Consider the following 17,396-nt stretch of genomic DNA (forward strand, 5'->3'; position numbering starts at 1 on the left):
GAGGAGGGCCAAGAGAGTAGGCTGCGAGTAGAACCTGGCTGGGACTCACTGAGGCCTGTCTCGTTGCGTTTGTAGTGCTCCCCGAAGGACACCAGCCCGATGGAGATGGTCTGCAGGAATGGCCGGATGGCAGGCGTGAACTGTGGAGAGACGCGGCTGCGTCACCCACCGCTCAAGAGAGGGATGGGGACAGGGCAGGAGCGAGGCACAGGGATGTGCGGGGAAGGCACATTCATTCAGTAAACGTTTCATGAGCTCCTACTGTGTGCTGGGCATAGCTCTCGCCTGGTTCACGGACCTGATGTTCTCAAAGGGAAAACAAATGATCAGCAGATAAGCAAAGCCACGCGCAGTATCATGACAAGGAATGACGAATGGTTTGGAAAAAAAAAAAGGCAGTAGGTGGAGAGGGCACCAGTGATGACTAGGGGTCAGGCTACTTAGCGGGTCTCGGAGGAGAGATCTGACTGAAGCGAGGGGAGGGTGTTCCCTGCACAGGGCACAGAGAGCATGGAGGCTTAAAGGTGAGCTCATAGGAGGCTGAGGCAGGAGAATCGCTTGAACCCAGGAGGCAGAGGTTGCAGTGAGTGGAGATCACACCACTGCACTCCAGCCTGGGCGACAGAGCGAGACTCTGTAAAAAAAAAAAAAAAAGGTGAGCTCATGCTTGGTGCTTTACCTGGGTAGCGACAGTCAGGGGGCCAGTGTGGCTGGAGCAGAGTGAGCAGTGGGGAGAGGGGCAGGTGGTGACATTGGAGAGGCAAAGGGGGCTCATATAGGGCCTGGGCAGAGGAATTTGGATTTCATTCCCAGTGCGGGGTGGTGCCACTGGTAGGCTGTGAGGTGGGGAGTAGGATGGTGCAGGGACTTCCTGAAAGTCAGAGAGAGGATGGATGGGGAGAGGAGGTAGCTGGAAGACAGGAACAGGGAGATGGCCAGAGACAGCGCCCCCAGGCACAGGGACCTGAGGCAGAAAGACAGCCAGAGAGGGAGACTGAGGCCTAGACATGGGACCAGCCGGCCACCACGGGGGCAGGGAGAGACAGCGTCTGACAGAGCAGACAGGCAGTTAAGGAAAGACAGTGGGGTCCAGGTGCAGTGGCTCATGCCTGTAAACCCAGTACTTTGGGAGGCCAAGGTGGGTGGATCACTTGAGGTCAGGAGTTTGAGACCAGCCTGGCCAACATGGTGAAACCCCATCTCTACTAAACAAAATACAAAAAAAAAAAAAAAAAAGACAATGGGGACACAGGATTAGAGGAAATGGAGCCATAGGAGGCCAAGGCAAGGGATTGGCGGGTTCTTCTGTTCACTCTGTACTGGCCAAGTTCCTACTGCATGCTAGACACCGGGCTGGAGCAGTGACCAAGACAGGGGAGGCCTCTGCCCTCCCGGGGACGGACATTTTAAAGGGGAGACTGCCCTGCACCAAGGCAGAGCTGGGCCCTGCCCCTGGCTGTGCGCCCAGTAGGGCAGAGGGCACCTGATGCCTGGCTATTGTGGCTGGGATGCTGGTTTGGGCAGCCCCGGGATCTCTTTCTCATGACTCTAGGGTCACGGCTGGGACACAGGGAGGAGCTGGCTGGCCCAGCTGGGCTGATCAATACTTGTGGGTTCAGCCCTGGTGAAGGGAGGTTTCCAGGCATGCCTGGGCTGGGTTGCTGAGGATAGGCTAGCCCGCAGGGAAGCCTGGAGATGTGGGGTGGGAGGGGGAGGCTGAGGTGCGGGGAGGCCCAGAGAGGGCCAGAAGGACTATAGGGTCACATGGCTCCAGATCCCTCCCTGAGGGGTCTCAAACTCAAGTGACTTCAGGGGCCAGACAGGTAACAAAGAGTGAATGCATCTCTTGCATGTAGGACAATAGAGAGTAGTGGATATCCTGGTGAAAAAAGCTCTGCAAGTTGCATTTCTTACCACCTAGCAGATATGACCTAGGGACCATGAGTTTGAGACCCCTGGTGCAGCTCTGTCTGAGCTCCAGCCAACTTCTCCTTTCTGTACCTGCTGTTTGCTGAGTCCGATAATGCTGACCACTGGTTACTTTACCATACTATAGGCCAGGCCAGGGGCCGCCAGGGGCCACCAGGTGCCTTCATTGTGGGCCCAGAGGGGCACGGGGCAGGGGGCTCACCTGGAAGCCCAGGCAGCGGCCATAGAAGCATCCCTTATGCAGCGTGACATACTCCCGGAGGAAGTCGGCGGTGAGCCCCTCGTCGCCCTCAAAGAAGAGTACCCCCGGCCGATTGGTAACCAGCAGGCGCTGGGCGTAGTAGACCAGAGCGCGGAGCTGGGTGAGGGCAGCCAGGTAGGCCTCCAGCTCGGCCAGGTTGTGGCTGGTGCGGAAGAAGATGCTGCGGCGGTTGGAGGCCACATAGCGGGATTTGTGCAGGAGGTGCGCCAGGCAGCAGCGGGCTGTGTGCACCAGGCTGCGGTACCCGTTGGCCGGTGTCTCTGGGTCCAGGTCAAAGAGGTGCGCCACACCCAGCAGGCGGCCCAGGGCCGGCTCCAGCCCCAGCGCCTGCTCCCGTACACCGGCAAAAACGCCTGACAGCCGCTGGGCCGTTTCCCCAGGACCCTGGCTCGAGAAGAAGGCTATGTTGTCCTCCGCCAGAGTCACCAGCGACTGTGTCATTGTGCGCAGGTCCATGTTGTGGATGAGCCTTGAGGCTGTGGGCAGGTGGGGAGGCCTGTTAGGTGGGGCTGGATCAAGCCTTGCTTAGCTGGGGCCCAGGAGTCTGGGCCATAGCTTACCCACTCCTCCTTCAAACCTCAGTGCTGTCTTCTTTCAGTTCCAGGGGCCCAGGACCCCAGGTTCCTCCTCCCTTAGACATAAGAGGTCACCCTCTTGTCTCTGGGAATCAGAAGTTTGGGGCCCCAGTTCCCAGTGCCTTTGTCCCTCCTCGGGAGCCAGGAGTTTGGGCCCTCAGCTCCCTCCTCCCTCAGACCCAGGAGTCCAAGCCCCAAGCCCTTCCTCTTCAGGACCCAGGAGCCCCTGCTATCACCTCTTTGGGACTCAGAAACTTGCTGCCCTGGCCTCCTGAATCCGGACATTCCCTGAGCCCACACGACTCTGCTTCCCTAACTCATTCACCTCTCCTGTGATCCAGGAGGCTGCCGGTCCTTCTTTCTTCCTTCCAGGAACCCAAGAGTCTAGTCACCTGTCTCCATGAACTCTCCTGGGGCCCAAGACTCCTTCTCCTAGATTCCAAGAAGTCTAAACCTCCAGTTGGTCCCCATTCTCAGGACCCAGGAGTCTGGGTCCCCCATCCCATCTTTCCTTCTTAGGCCCCAAGTGCTACCCACAGGCCCTTCCCCTCCAACAACATTTGGGAGAGTTCAGCCCCAGCCCTCCCATTCCCATCTCTCGGGACCCTGGTCCCCAAGCGCAGCTCTCCCTGAACTCAGGAGTTCACAATTCTAGACTTCACTGAAGAGTCATTCCTCGTCCTTCAAGTCTGGCTGTGGAACCCCCTCCAAATCCCAGTTCCCTCCGTTTCTCTGTGAGATCCCCAAAACTCAGTCTTGCTTCTCCCCCAGTGGGGTCCCCTGGCCTTCAGGCTTGTCCACTGGTCCTGGGTTGCATGGCCGGCCCTGCTCCCCTGCCCGGAACAGCGATACTCATCACTGGTGTCGACCTTGAGCATATCTGTGCAGGTCCCGTGCTGAGAGCTTTCTGTGTGTTTGCTGCTTTAGCGTGCTAACCCTCTGGGACCCACACCACCTAGGTTCAAATCTCTATTATTGCCAGCATCCCCATTTTACAGGAGAGGAAACTGAGGCTCAGGTTTTAAGTGAGGAGGTTAAAGTTGCACTGCAAGTGGCAGAGCTTTTGTAAACCCAGCTCTCTGGGTCCACAGCCACACTTATGTGGGGCTCCCCGCTAGGACTCTGGAAGCCACATCTCAAAACTTGCCCTGGACTACGTCTGATCTCCACACTTTCCAGTCCCCAGTGATCTTTCCTCTGATATCCTTTCCCAGCCATTCAGGCTGCCCTGTTTCTTGGATGCCCTGTCACCCAGGTCCTGAACAAGCTGCCCTTGGTGGAATGCTACCATCTGCTCCAGTGACTTCCCTCCCAAAGCCCAGCACCTTGCCTGTTCCCCTAGAAGAAGGTATTTCCTTTCCCTTCTAGGTCCTGGGGCCTGGCAGCGGCCATTCCTGTCTCTCAGCTGGCTGGACACTCACCCCTCCTAGGCATCTTCCGAGCTTCCCTGGGCTGGGACTGCTGGTCTGTGGCTTGTGCCAGTAGCAGCCTGGGGCAATAAACCCGGGGGCGGGGCTGGCCTGCCCAGGGTGTAGCCGCACAAGCCACCTCCCACCCAGAAAGATCAGTGAGGACCACGTGCTGTAAACAGAGTAGAGGGCTCAGCTCCCTGCCCTGCCCCCCACCTGCTCCCAGACTCAGCTCAACTGGTAGTCCTGTTACAGGCTCCTCTGCCTTAGAACCCAAGAGTCCACACCCACAGCCCCTCCTCCCTCAGACCCAGGAGTCCAGGCCCCCAGCCCCTTCATCCTTTAGGACCCAGGAGTCCTAGCCCCAGTCCTGAACAAACCGTCCCCTCTCACCCAGCCAGGCTGCCCTCTCTGTCCCCAGAGAGGACTCAGGGAGCCAAAGGCCCAGTGATCTCAGCTCCCGCCTCCTAGTCTGGCCCTGGCACAGCCAGCCCCAGCTGTTGGGGGGAGAGAGGAGGTAGCCAGCCCTGCCTGTCCCTCCTGGAAGGACAAAAGCCGATTAAGGGCAGTGCCAGGCTCAGCTAGGGGCCTGAGCTGCCTGTCGGTCCTACTGGGTGGTGTGACCACACTGGGTAACCTGGACCTGCCACTTACCCCTCTCAGCCCACCCTGCTGTGACTGGCATCCCCACCTCACACAGGGAAACAGAGGCTCAGAGAGAGAGATTCCTCACCCATGTCATTCCACAGATTCCTTGTCTGGCCTCAGCTTGTCACTTCCAAGAGGTACTCCCCAGTTGCTTCTCCCCAGCTAAGATATGCACGCCCCCATTATTTTCTGCCATGATATTTAGTTCTGTTCCATCCTGCCATTTGACACTTTATAATTTGTTTACATGTTTGTTCATCTCCCCCAGGACAGGACTAGGTTTTATGGAGCCATGAAACTTACAAGGTACAGGGGTGTGGCCCTTTAGGAAGAAGAAATACAGAATTACAAATACAAGATTAGGGCCTTGGGCCAGGCGCAGTGGCTCACGCCTGTAATCCCAGCATTTTGGGAGGCCGAGGCGGGTGGATCATGAGGTCAGCAGATCAAGACCATCCTGGCTAACACGGTGAAACCCCGTCTCTACTAAAAATACAAAAAAATTAGCCGGGCATGGTGGCGGGCACCTGTAGTCCCAGCTACTCGGGAGGCGGAGGCAGGAGAATGGTGTGAACCTGGGAGGCGGAGCTTGCACTGAGCCAAGATTGTGCCACTGCACTCCAGCCTGGGTGACAGAGCGAGACTCTGTCTTAAAACAAAACAAAAAAGATTAGGGCCTTGAAAGGGGCCTGTGTGACTGAGGGGCTCTGAGGCCTCAGGGTCATTTGCTTGGCTGGAAGTGAATCTTCTGTCCCGGACTGTCATCCCCCAGGTGGCCCTGGGGCCTATCATGGGACCTGGCACATAGCAGGTGCTCAGTGGATATATGAAGCAGGAAGGAAGGCATGAAGAGGCAGAGCGAGGGCAGAGGGGCTAGTTAGCTCAGGAGAGGACGGCCCCTCCCCAGGGCTGGCAGACAGATGGATAGACAGAGGCCTCAGGAGGCAGTGTTAGGCTTGCAGCTGTGAAAATGGGACGATGTGGGCTAGGCACAGTGGCTCATGCCTATAATGCCAGCACGTTGGGAGGCCGACGTGGGTGGACCACGAGGTCAGGAGATCGAGACCATCCTGGCCAACATGGTGAAACCCCGTCTCTACTAAAAATACAAAAATTAGCGGTATGGTGGTGGATGCCTGTAGTCCCCACTATTGGGAGGCTGAGACAGGAGAATCACTTGAACCCAGGAGGCATAGGTTGCAGTGAGCTGAGATCACGCCACTGTACTCCAGCCTGGCGATAAAGCGAGACTCTGTCAGAAAAGAAAGGAAAGAAAGAAAGGAAAGGAAGGAAGGAAAGGAAGGAAAGAAAGAAAGGAAAGAAGAAAAGAAAAGAAAAGGAAAGAAAGATGGCCCAAGCCCTTGCTGGCGACCCTGGATGAGTCTGTTTTCCTCATCTGGAAACTGCACTTGGCTGTTCTGCTGGCTCAGGGTGGGAGACAGAATTTATAAGTGGGGCCATGGCCGGCATGTTCTGCATGTGGTTTGCTTTGTGGGCTCACTTGGCCTTCCTGAGATGGTGTATTGGGTGATTTTTCTCTGCGGCACTTGTCACCATCTAGCATACTATACAGTTTACTACAGGAATACCTTGCTTCACTGTGCGTCGCACATACTGCATTTTTTACAAATTGAAGGTTTGTGGCAACCCTGCGTCAAACAAGTCTGTTGGCACCATTTTTCTGACAGCAGTTGCTCACTTCGTGTCTCTGTGTCACATTCTGGTAATTTTCACAGTGTTTCACACTTTTTCATTATTATTATATTTGTTATGATGATCTGTGATCAGTGATCTCTGGTGTTACTATTGTGAGTGGGGGCACCACCAACCATGTCCACGTAAGAGGGCGAACTTTACCGATTAATGCTGTGTGTGTTCTGACTGCTCCACTGACCAGCCATTTCCCCCATCTCTCTTCTCGAGCCTCCATATTCCCTAAGACATACAATATTGAGGCCGGGCACGGTGGCTAATGCCTGTAATCCCAGCACTTTGGGAGGCTGAGGCAGGTGGATCACTTGAGGTCAGGAGGTTGAGACCAGCCTGGCCAACATGGTGAAACCCCATCTCTACTAAAAATACAAAAATTAGCTGGGCATGGTGGTGTGTGCCTGTAATCCCAGCCACTCGGGAGGCTGAGGCAGGAGAATCGCTTGAACCCGGGAGGTGGAGGTTGTAGTGAGCCAAGATCACACCATTGTACTCCAGCCTGGAAAATAGAGCGAGAGTCTGTCTCAAATAAATGAAATGAGATGAAAAATAGAATAAAATAAAATAGAAATCAGGCCAATTAACAACCCTACAATGACCTCAAAGTGTTCAAGTGAAAGAAGAGTCTTATGTCTCTCATTTTAAATCAAAAGCTAGAAGTGATTAAGCTTAGTGAGGAAGGCATGTCCAGTGCTGAAACGGGCTAAAAACTAGGCCTCTTCTGCCAGTTAGCTAAGTTGTGAATGCAAAGGAAAAATTCATGAAAGTAATTAAAAGTGCTACTTCAGTGAACACATGAATGATAAGAAAGTGAACCAGTCTTAGCTGGGCATGGTGGCTCATGCCTGTAATCCCAGCACTTTGGGAGGCCGAGGCAGGCGGATCACGAAGTCAGGAGATTGGGACCATCCTGGCTAACACGGTGAAACCCCAGCTCTACTAAAAATACAAAAAATCAGCCGGGCGTGGTGGTGGGTGCCTGTAGTCCCAGCTACTAGGGAGGCTGAGGCAGGAGAATGGCGTGAACCTGGGAAGCGGAGCTTGTAGTGAGCCGAGATCGCGCCACTGCACTCCAGCCTGGGTGACAGAATGAGACTCGGTCTGGAAAAAAAAAAAAAAAAGTGAACTAGGCTTATTGTGGATATGGAGAAAGTCTGAACGGTCTGGATAGAAGGTCAAACCAGCTACATTTCCTTAAGCCAAAGCCTAATCCCAAGCGAAGCCCTATCCCTCTTCAATTCTTTGAAGGTAAGAGAGGTGAGGAAGCTGCAGAAAAAAGGTTGGAAGCTAGCAGAGGTGGATTCATGAGATTTAAGGAAAGAAGGCATCTCTGTAACATAAAAGTGCAGGGTGACGGCCGGGCATTGTGGCTCACGATTGTAATCCCAGCACTTTGGGAGGCTGAGGCAGGTGGATCACCTGAGGGCGGGAGTTTGAGACCAGCCTGACCAACATGGAGAAACCCCATCTCAACTTAAAATACAAAAAAGAAGCCGGGCGTGGTGGTGCATGCCTGTAATCCCAGCTACTTGGGAGGCTGAGGCAGGAGAATCACTTGAACCTGGGAGGCGGTGGTTGCACTGAGCCGAGATCGTGCCATTGCACTCCAGCCTGAGCAACAAGAGTGAAACTTTGTCTCAAAAAAAAAAAAAAAAAAAAAAAAAGTGCAAGGTGACGTAGCAAGTGCTGCTGGAGGAGCCGCAGCAAGTTATGCAGAAGATCTAGCTAAGATCATTGATGAAGACGGCTACATTAAGCAACATATTTTCAGTGTAGATAAAACCACCAGGTATTGGAAGAAGATGCCATCCAGGACTTTCCTAGCTGGAGGGGAGGTCAGTGCCTGGGCGCCAAAGCTTCAAGGCCAGGCTGACCCCCTTGTTAGGGGCTAATGCAGCTGGTGACTCAGTTGAAGCCGGTGTTCATTTATCATTCCAGAAATTCTAGGGCCCTCAGGATTACGCCAAATGTACTCTGCCTATGCTCTTAAATGGAACAAATCCTGGATGACAGCACGTCTGTTTACAGCATGGTTTACTGAATATTTCAAGCCCACTGTTGAGACGGACTGCACAGAAAACAACAAAATATTTCTCAATGACAATGCATGTGGTTACCAAAGGGCCCTGGTGGAGTAGATTAATGTGTTTTCATGCCCGCTAACACATGATCTGTTCTGCAGCCCACCAGCCAAGGAGTAATTTCGACTTTTAAGTCTTGTTATTTGTTATTATTATTATATTTTTTTAAGACGGAGTCTCGCTCTGTCGCCCAGGTTGGAGTGCAGTGGCGCAATCTCAGCTTACTGCAAGCTCCGCCTCCCGGGTTCACGCCATTCTCCTGCCTCAGCCTCCTGAGTAGCTGGGACGACAGGCGCCCGCCACCACACCTGGCTAATTTTTTGTATTTTTAGTAGAGACGGGGTTTCACCATGTTAGCTAGGATGGTCTCGATCTCCTGACCTCGTGATTCGCCTGCCTCGGCCTCCCAAAGTGCTGTGATTACAGGCGTGAGCCACTGCGCCCGGCCAATATCAACTTTTAAGTCTTATTATTTGTTATTATTTTAAAAATTTTTAGTTTTAGAGATGGATTCTTGCTGTGTCACCTGGGCTGGAGTGCAGTGGCACGATCATACCTCACTGCAGCCTTGAACTTCTGGGCTCAAGTGATCCTCCTACTTCAGCCTCCTGAGTAGTGGGGACTACAGATGGGCACCACTATGCCTGGTTCATTTTTTTTTTCCAGGTTTTTAGAGACAGAGTCTTGCTATATTGCCTAGGCTGGTTTTGAATTCCAGGCCTCAAGAGATCTTCCTGCCTTGGCCTCTTGAGTAGCTGGGATTACAGGTGAGAGTCACTGCATCTGGCTAATTTTTTGTGTTTTTTAAGAGACAGGGCTGTGTTGCCTAGCCTGGTCTTGAACACTGGACCTCAAGTGATCATCCTGCCTCAGCCTCTTGAATAGCTGGGATTACAGGCATGTGCCACCATGCCCAGCTCTAAGTCTTATTAAATAATAAAAAATAGAAATACATTTAGAAATACATTTTGTAGGCTGGGTGCAGTGGCTCATACTTATAATCGCAGCACTTTGGGAGGCCAAGGCAGGAAGATAGCTTGAGGCCAGTTTGAGATCAACCTGGGTAACATAGTGAGACCCTCCCCCTCTACAAAAAATAAAGAAAAAAATAAAAAAAAAGAAATACATTTGATAGCAGGAACAATGGCAACAAAGGATTTAGACTATGACATAGACTTGGCTGATAGAGCACCAGCAGGCTTTGACAGGCCTGACCCCCATTTTTTTTTTTTTTGAGACAAGTTTCTCTCTTGTTGCCCAGGCTGGAGTGCAATGGTGCGATCTCAGCTCACTGCAACCTCCGCCTCCCAGGTTCAAGTGATTCTCCTACCTCAGCCTCCTGAGTAGCTGGGACTACAGGTGCCTGCCACCGTGCCTGGCTAATTTTAGTATTTTTAGTAGAGACGGGGTTTTACCATGTTGGCCAGGCTGGCCTCAAACTCCTGACCTTGGGTGATTTGCCCACCTCGGCCTCCCAAAGTGCTGGGATTATAGGTGTGAGCCACCGTGCCTGGCCTGACCCCAATTTTGAAAGTTCTACTGTGGACCAAATGCTATCAAACAGCATCACATGTTACAGAGAACAGTTTTGTGAGTGAATCAAAGCAGAAAAGTTCATTGTTACCTTATTTTAAGAAACTGCCACAGCCACTTTCTACAACCACCACCCTCGTGAGTCAGCAGCCACCACCACTGGGGCAAGACCCTCCACCAGCAAAAAGATGAGGATTTGCTGAAGGCTCAGATGATCATTAGCATAGTATGGGGCCAGGCGTGGTAGCTCATGCTTGTAATCCCGGCACTTTGGGAGGTCAAAGCAGGAGGCTCACTTGAGGCTAGGAGTTCAAGACTAGCCTGGGCAACATAGTGAGATTCCGTCTCTACAGAAAAAAAAAAAATTAAAATATGTACATGGTATTTTTAGACATATGCTGTTGTACACTTTAATAGACTATACGATAGTGTAAACATAACTTTTCTATGCACTGGGAAACCAACAAATTTGTGTGACTCGCTTTATCAAGTGGTCTGGAACTGAACCCCAAATATCTCTGAGACATGCCTGAATTTATATTGTTTGCTCTCTGATTCCCCCACTAGATTGTAAACTCCCTGAGGGCAGGGACTTTTGCCTTTTTTATTCAGCCTTTGGACAGTGCCTGGTGCACTGCCGCCCCTTGGTAAAGTGGTAGCATCCATGCCGGTAGGGATCTTTTAAGATGAGGAGTGGGGGCCGGGCGCCGTGGCTCACACCTGTAATCCCACCACTTTGGGAGGCTGAGGCGGGTGGATCACCTGAGGTCGGGAGTTCGAGACCAGCCTGGCCAACATGGAGAAACCCTGTCTCTACTAAAAATACAAAATTAGCCGGGCATGGTGGCGCATGCCTGTAGTCCCAGCTACTCGGGAGGCTGAGGCAGGAGAATCGCTTGAACCTGGGAGGCAGAGGTTGCGGTGAGCCAAGATCACGCCATTGCACTCCAGCCTCGGCAACAAGACAGAAACTCTGTCTCAAAAAAATAAAAATAAAATAAAATAAATAAAAAGATGAGGAGAGGGGACATTTCCGACAAAACAAGTGACTGCACAAAGGAGTGGGGAAGGGGCTGGACCCAGGCCCTAGGGACTCCAGAGCTCTGCCCTTTGTCCTGTTCCAGGCGGCTCCCTGAGGACTGGGCTGGGTGGAGCTGGCAGGAAGGGATGCTGAGGTTGCCAGCAACTCCCCAGGAATCCCTGGCAGAGGGCACTGGGGCAGGGGCAGGCCCACTGGGGCCGTGGGTAAGGACTAGGGGAGAGGTAGGGCAGAGGGGATTTGGCTTTGGGTGGTGTCCCACTGACTGGGCACTGGACCTTTCTTTGCCCTAAAGAGTTTCTGGACAGCTGAATCCGACTCCTGGGGACTGAGCAGGGGTAAGGAGGGCGGTGGGGAAGGAAGTGGGGTGGGGGTGGATGGGGGATGGAGGAAGGGCCAGGTGTGGGGCCTGGGAGGAAGCAAAGGCTTCTGAAGCCAGGAAGCCTGGAATCAGATGCAGGTGGGGACAATGAGTGGCTGGATCCCCGAGAGTGTCTGCATAAAAGAGCAAACATTGCACCAACAGCCTCTGCGTGCCTGGTCTCTTTCTCTGTGTGTGTGTGTGTGTTTAATTTAAAAATAGGGATCGAGTCTAGCTGTGTTGCCTAGACTGGTCTCGAACTCCTGTGCTCAAGCAATCCTCCTACCTTGGTCTCCTAAAGTGCTGGGATTTCTTTTCTTTTCTTTTTTTTTTTCATTCTCAAAGGAGGTGATGAGATTTCTTTATGTGTTTTATGTGAAGTGACTCATGTCGCCTGCCCCACAACCCATGAGGGAGAGACCATTATCATCCCTTTTGGCAGATGACAAAATTGAGGCACAGAAAGGTGACATAACCCCCGGGGTCACACAGCCAGCAGGGGGCAGCTCCAGGGCAGAGCTGCTGATCTCTGCTGTGTTTCTGTGTGCTGCTCCCTCTGTCTGTGCTTCAAAGTATATGCTTTCTGGTCGGGTGTGAGTGTGTCTGGGGTTCATGTGTACATATGTACCTCTGCAGGTATGTGTCATGGCTGGCGTGTGTCCTGGCCTGTGTCCGTCGGCACTGGTACATTTGAAGGTATGAATGTTTGTATGCCTGTGAATGTATCTGTGTCTCTGTTTCTCTTGGCCTGTGAGCTTGTGTGGGCATGTTTGTTTATGTATGAATGGATATACATGCTTGTGCGTGTCTTGGTCTCTGTGTGTGTGTTGAGAACAAACCTCTCCCCATTTGCTCAAGCTGGAACCCAGGATGTCATCCTGGCCACCTCCCCACCCCCCAACTCCCATGCAATCCATCCCCTAGTCCTGCCCACTATGCCTACTAAAGGCCTCTGGAACCTGGCCCTTCTCCCCACCTCCACTGCCTCCTCCCTGGTCCAGGCGGTAGCATCATTATCTGGGTGACTGTGACAGATCTTTATATATTTCTGATTTTGTTCTCTTTGATTTGTTGTCCACATAGCAGCCACAGGATCTTTTTAGCACACAAATCTGTTCACACACTTCCAACCCTTCAACACCCCCTCCCTTGCTTTCAGGATAAAGCCCCCAATCCTGCATATGGCCTCCCAAGCCAGGTACCATCCTCCTCTCTCTCTCTCTTTTCGAGACAAAGTCTCATTGTTGCCCAGGCTGGAGTAGAGTGGTGCGATCACAGCTCACTGCAGCCTCAACCTCCTGGGCTCAACTGATCCTTCCACCTCAGCCTCCCAAGTAGCTGGGACTACAGGTACACCCCACCATGCCCGGCTAATGTTTGTGTTTTTGGTAGAGACGGGGTCTCGCTATGTTGCCCACGCTGGCCTCAAACTCCGGGACTCAAGGGGTCCTCCCACCTTGGCCTCCCAAAGTGCCAGGATTACAGGTGTGAGCCACTGTACCCAGCTACCATCCTCCTCTCTTAAACTGCCTGCCCTGTTTCCTCTTCCTCTTCCTCCTGGCCCTGGCTGAGCTCCCTCTGCACTGTAACTCAGTGTTTCCTCAAGCCTCGGGTCTTTCTCCATACTGTCCTCTCTGTTCCCCTGCCTGCCCCCTGCACAGCACTTAACGCCTGTCCATCTTGGGTCCAATATCGCCTCCTTGGGAAGCCTCTCAATTCTATCTTCCCAGGGTATTTTTCTCTGTTGTATTTATCACAGTTTACAATCATAGTCTTATCTGAGTAATATCTGTGTCCCCAGCTCAACTGTGAATCTGTCCTTTTTGCTACTGAGAGCCCAGGCCTGGCACAGCTCAGTGTTCAGTGAATGTCTGCTGAATGAATCTGTGTGACTGGAACCTCTTGGGCCCAGAATCAAGTTTGGGCCCACAGCAGTTGTGCGTCCACAAACTCCCTGCCCCGAGGAGGCTGAGGCAGCCATCCCTTTGCCCTCACTGGCCAAGTAAGGAAGCCCAGGCGGCCTTGGTCCCTCAGAGCCCCAGTGTCGTCATCTGGGAAATGGGGTGATCATAAGGACACTAGCCTCATCCAGTTACTGGCAAGATGAACCTGATGACGAGGATTGCTCCAGCCAGCCCAGATGCCCTTGAGGCAGGAGTGAGGTCTGATTAATTTATCTAAAGCCTGGCACGAGGGCGGGGCTTCAGGAAATGACAGGCAAATCTTGGAGTTTGCAGGAATGAGCCTTTGTGAATGGCTCGTTTTGCAGGGAGCCCTGCCCAACTGGATTCTGACTCCTCATGACAACCCTAAGGGAAGCGTGATTATTATGATCTCTGTTACAGTTCACACATTCCTTCACTTATTAATCCAATAAATATTTGAGTGCCTATTTGCCTGGCATACCAGGCTCTGGAAATACAGGGTAAACAAGGCAGATACAGCCCTGCTTTTAGGATGTTCACTGTCCGGTGGGGACTAACAGTAACAATAACCTTCACTTCTCCTGAAGGTTTGCTGTGTGCCTGTGCCAAACGCTCTACATTCATTCTAACCTCACAAAAGGAGGTACTCCTATCATCATACCCATTTTAGAGCTCAGAAAGCTGAGGCAGGGAAAGAGGGAGTCTCCTGCCCAGAACATCACAGCTCCCAGCCTGAGGAACCAGATCTCCGACGCCCACGTTTCTTAACTACAGTCTGTACTGCCTCTGGGTATGCTATACTGGTGTGAGGCTCAGTGTCTTGCTGTGACAGCGAGTGCCCTTGGGCTCCAGTCCTTCTGCCCTCTGAGCCTGTCTGAGCCTGCATGTGTCTGGAGCCAACTCCAGGTCTATTCTGGGCTAATGATGTGTTCTACGGCAGGGGAAGCAATGAGTTTGGGGTCCCTGGGGCTGAGGGGTGGTGGTAGTTTCCTTCCTGCATGGGAACTTCCCACGGGTCCCCATGCTGATTGATAAATGCTTGTAACTGAGGACCTGCCCCTGCCTGAGGCTTGCAGCTTTTCTGTTGGTCTGTCAGCCTTTGTTCCGCCTTTTGAGACCTGAAAATAATGTGACACCCTAGAGAAATCAGGCCTTCCCTTTTGCTGAGGCAGGTGTGGAGGTCTGAAGCCAAGCCAGGGCCCGTTGTCCTGGAAAGGGTAGGGGTCAGGGCTAGGCCCCAGTGGAGCCGGCTGAAGCGGGTTGACTGACAATGAATGGATGGATGGATGGACTGACTTGCCGGGTGGGAGGCCGGGACTGCGATGAACTTTACTGGCCCCGCTGCACTCTCCACTATGGGCACCCCTTCCTCCTACCTCTCCTTGACTCACCCCTAGACTTCCTCTTTGAGTAACACCTGCTAACCTCCTTCCCCCTTATCCTCTCAAGAGCGCTGGAGCCCTGAACATCGGCGCTTGAACCATTCCCCAGGTGGGAAACACTGAGGGCATCCGTTGCCCTTGGTCACACAGCGAATACGGAATCCGAGCGGGAACCCTGGTCCACGAAGCTCGCATTCCGGACTCTGCTCCCAAGCCGATCCGGGCGTCAGCTAGTCCCTGTGCCAGGGTGGGCCTCTCGGCTGTCACATCACCCCCTTCTCACAATGGATCATCCCGTTGTCCCCGCAAGCGGCAATGGGCCAGTCCGCGGACCTCCCCAACTCCCTGTGGCAGTGGGCCAGTCCACGCTGTCCCCACTGCCCCGCAGGATGTACGAGGTTCCTTCCGGGCTGCTGCCGGTCTCCGCGCGCTCACCTTTGGCCTTGCCTTTTCGCCACCGCCGGTGACCGTGGCTTCTTGAGCCCTCTTTGGCATTCTTCGAGGCCGGGGCCATAGCGGCCTCGGCGGGCTCCGTTCCCCCGGCCAACTCCATCAATTCCCCGCGGTCCTCCCGCGGGGGCCAATTCCAGCCGCGAGGCCCTGCCCGGAGGGCCAATCCTCGCTACACACTACCGTCGGGCCCCCCTATTACCCAATCCCGAGCTTGCTCTTCTCTGGGTCCAGCTCCCTAACCAATTCTGGTCTCCCTCCGCTGCCGTGCTCCGCCCCCAACCGCCAGAATTTAAGATCTGGCTCCGCCCCCTACCGCGCATTAAAGGGCTCGCGGCCAACAAAAAGGCAACCCCGGGGGTGGCGAAAAGCGTCCTTCGGGCAGGACTAGTGCGGAGCCCCGCGGGGAGCACCCCAGCAGGGAAGTCCCGATCTTCCCACGTGCTGGGAAGCCTCCCATGTGCTGGCTCTGTCTCGCCATCCCACTCACCTTCCCAGGGAGGGATGCCCTAGAACGCGGCCCGGCCCGCCTTTTGAAGGGGGAAAGTGGGGCGCCTCTGAGCCTCTGCCTGGGGTGGGGGCGGGCCAGGTCCTCTGCCAACTCAAAGACGAGGCAGGGCGCCAGCGCTGGAGGCGTGGCTGTGCCTGAGAGCCGTTGAAGGAGGGAGCCCCGCCTTCCCTCTCCTGTCTCCTAGTTCTCCTATTGCGCTTTTCCTGGGGGATCTTTCTCCCTCTGTCTCCGCCCCCTAATCCATGCTCCCGATAATGAGGGTGGGGGATGGTGGTAGGAGAACGCTCGGCGCCTGCGCACTAGCTTCAGGCCGCGGGCTGGCCCAAGAGCGGAGGTAGAGGGAACGAGGCATGCTTGAGAAATGGCGGGAAACAGAAGAGGCTCGAGGCTTGCGCACACGCCCACAGCCAACTGCTTCTGGACCGCCTGAAAGGCAACCTCGCCCGCCGCGGTGGTGTGGGGCGGGCATCCCTTGAGACTGTGCTCTGGAGGCCTGGAGAAACAGCTTTCTATCCTCAGCACTGGGGAGAGCAGGCCTCAATCCCTGTCTTTGCCTGCCGCCCCTCCTCCTTCCCTCTCAAAGCATACCCAGCAGACCCGGCGCTGAGAAACGCGTTACTCTCTTATCAGCTGTGGGAGAGACAAGACAGACTGGCCTCTGGGCGGAGGGGCCGCCATTGCCTGCCCTCTGGACCAGGGCCTCACAGATACCCTCAGCTTCAGGATTAGGGCTGCGTTGCTTTTTCCCCCCACATCAGGGGACTTCAACAAGTAACCTCCAGTTCCATAGATAAAATTTGCATTCCCCCCTTCTCCATGGCAGGGGTTTTGAGCCTAGAGAAGGAAGATCGGAGCTTCCTGGGGCTCCTGTGAAGCAGGCAGGGGGCAGCACTGGGCCCCGGGAAGAGGCGGAGAAGGCGAGGGAGTGCCTGCGGTGAGCCCAGAGCCTTAGGCCCGTTATCCTCTGATGCTGCTCCCCCAACTTTCCTGCCGTCAGTCCCTGACCTTGCCTGAGACCTTGGCGGCTCCCGCACCTCTCTCCCGGCTCCTCCTTGCTGAGAACACAACCCGCAAGGCCCTTCCGTCTGGCTGGACTGAGTCCCCTATGGAGGCAGCCTGGCAGGGAGCAGGTGTCTTCCTGGCAGAAGAGGACAGACCTGGTAAACTGAGAGACTGTTGATGCCCCGATGTTCTGCCTAGCCTGCCTGGAAACTCCAGAAGGGTAAGGTACCGTCTTTGTATTGTATTGCTGGGACTTACGCCCGTGTCTACCCCAGAGCTGGTGCTCAGTCAGTTTCTGTGGATGGATGAATGAACACTGGCAAGAGGGCCGCTTTCCTGGTCTCCTGGTCCCTAGCTCAGAGTGCCTTCCCACTCTGGGATTTGATTTTCCCCAAATCCTCTGTAGGGAGGCAGCCTGGTCCAGGGGATAAAGACCCCGGCTTCAAATCCTGACTTTGCCACTTCCTAACTGCATGGCCCTGTGCAAGAACCCTTACTTCTTTATTTTTCTACCTGATGTCCTCATTTCTAAAATGAGGATGTTGGCCAGGTGCTCGGTGGCTCATGCGTGTAATCTCA

The 17,396-nt window shown here is 54.0% G+C and overlaps 2 protein-coding genes across 9 annotated transcripts in view; one reads left to right on the forward strand and one right to left on the reverse strand.

Moving 5' to 3' along the window:
- LOC100976543 (CEA cell adhesion molecule 6) overlaps positions 1–17,396 on the forward strand; it is a 910,921-nt gene that overhangs the window by 647,774 nt on the left and 245,751 nt on the right. The window lies entirely within an intron of this gene.
- Positions 1–17,396, reverse strand: part of LIPE (lipase E, hormone sensitive type) — a 28,277-nt gene that overhangs the window by 6,636 nt on the left and 4,245 nt on the right. The window contains exons 1-4 of one of the 8 annotated variants that reach the window (XM_055103688.2): positions 15,290–15,439; positions 10,239–10,494; positions 2,132–2,667; positions 50–140 (exon numbers count right to left, since the gene is read on the reverse strand). In XM_055103688.2, the coding sequence (XP_054959663.1) occupies positions 50–140; positions 2,132–2,647 (607 nt within the window). In that variant the 5' untranslated portion in view covers positions 2,648–2,667; positions 10,239–10,494; positions 15,290–15,439. Of the gene's footprint in view, positions 1–49; positions 141–2,131; positions 2,668–3,091; positions 3,286–4,096; positions 4,334–4,568; positions 7,635–10,238; positions 10,495–15,289; positions 16,128–17,396 lie in introns of those variants that run through there. The other 7 variants (XM_063600324.1, XM_055103685.2, XM_057300624.2 and 4 more) reach the window with 7 other exon arrangements.

The sequence above is a fragment of the Pan paniscus genome, chromosome 20 (assembly GCF_029289425.2).
Source record: "Pan paniscus chromosome 20, NHGRI_mPanPan1-v2.0_pri, whole genome shotgun sequence".
In the NCBI taxonomy this organism is placed as follows: domain Eukaryota; kingdom Metazoa; phylum Chordata; class Mammalia; order Primates; family Hominidae; genus Pan; species Pan paniscus.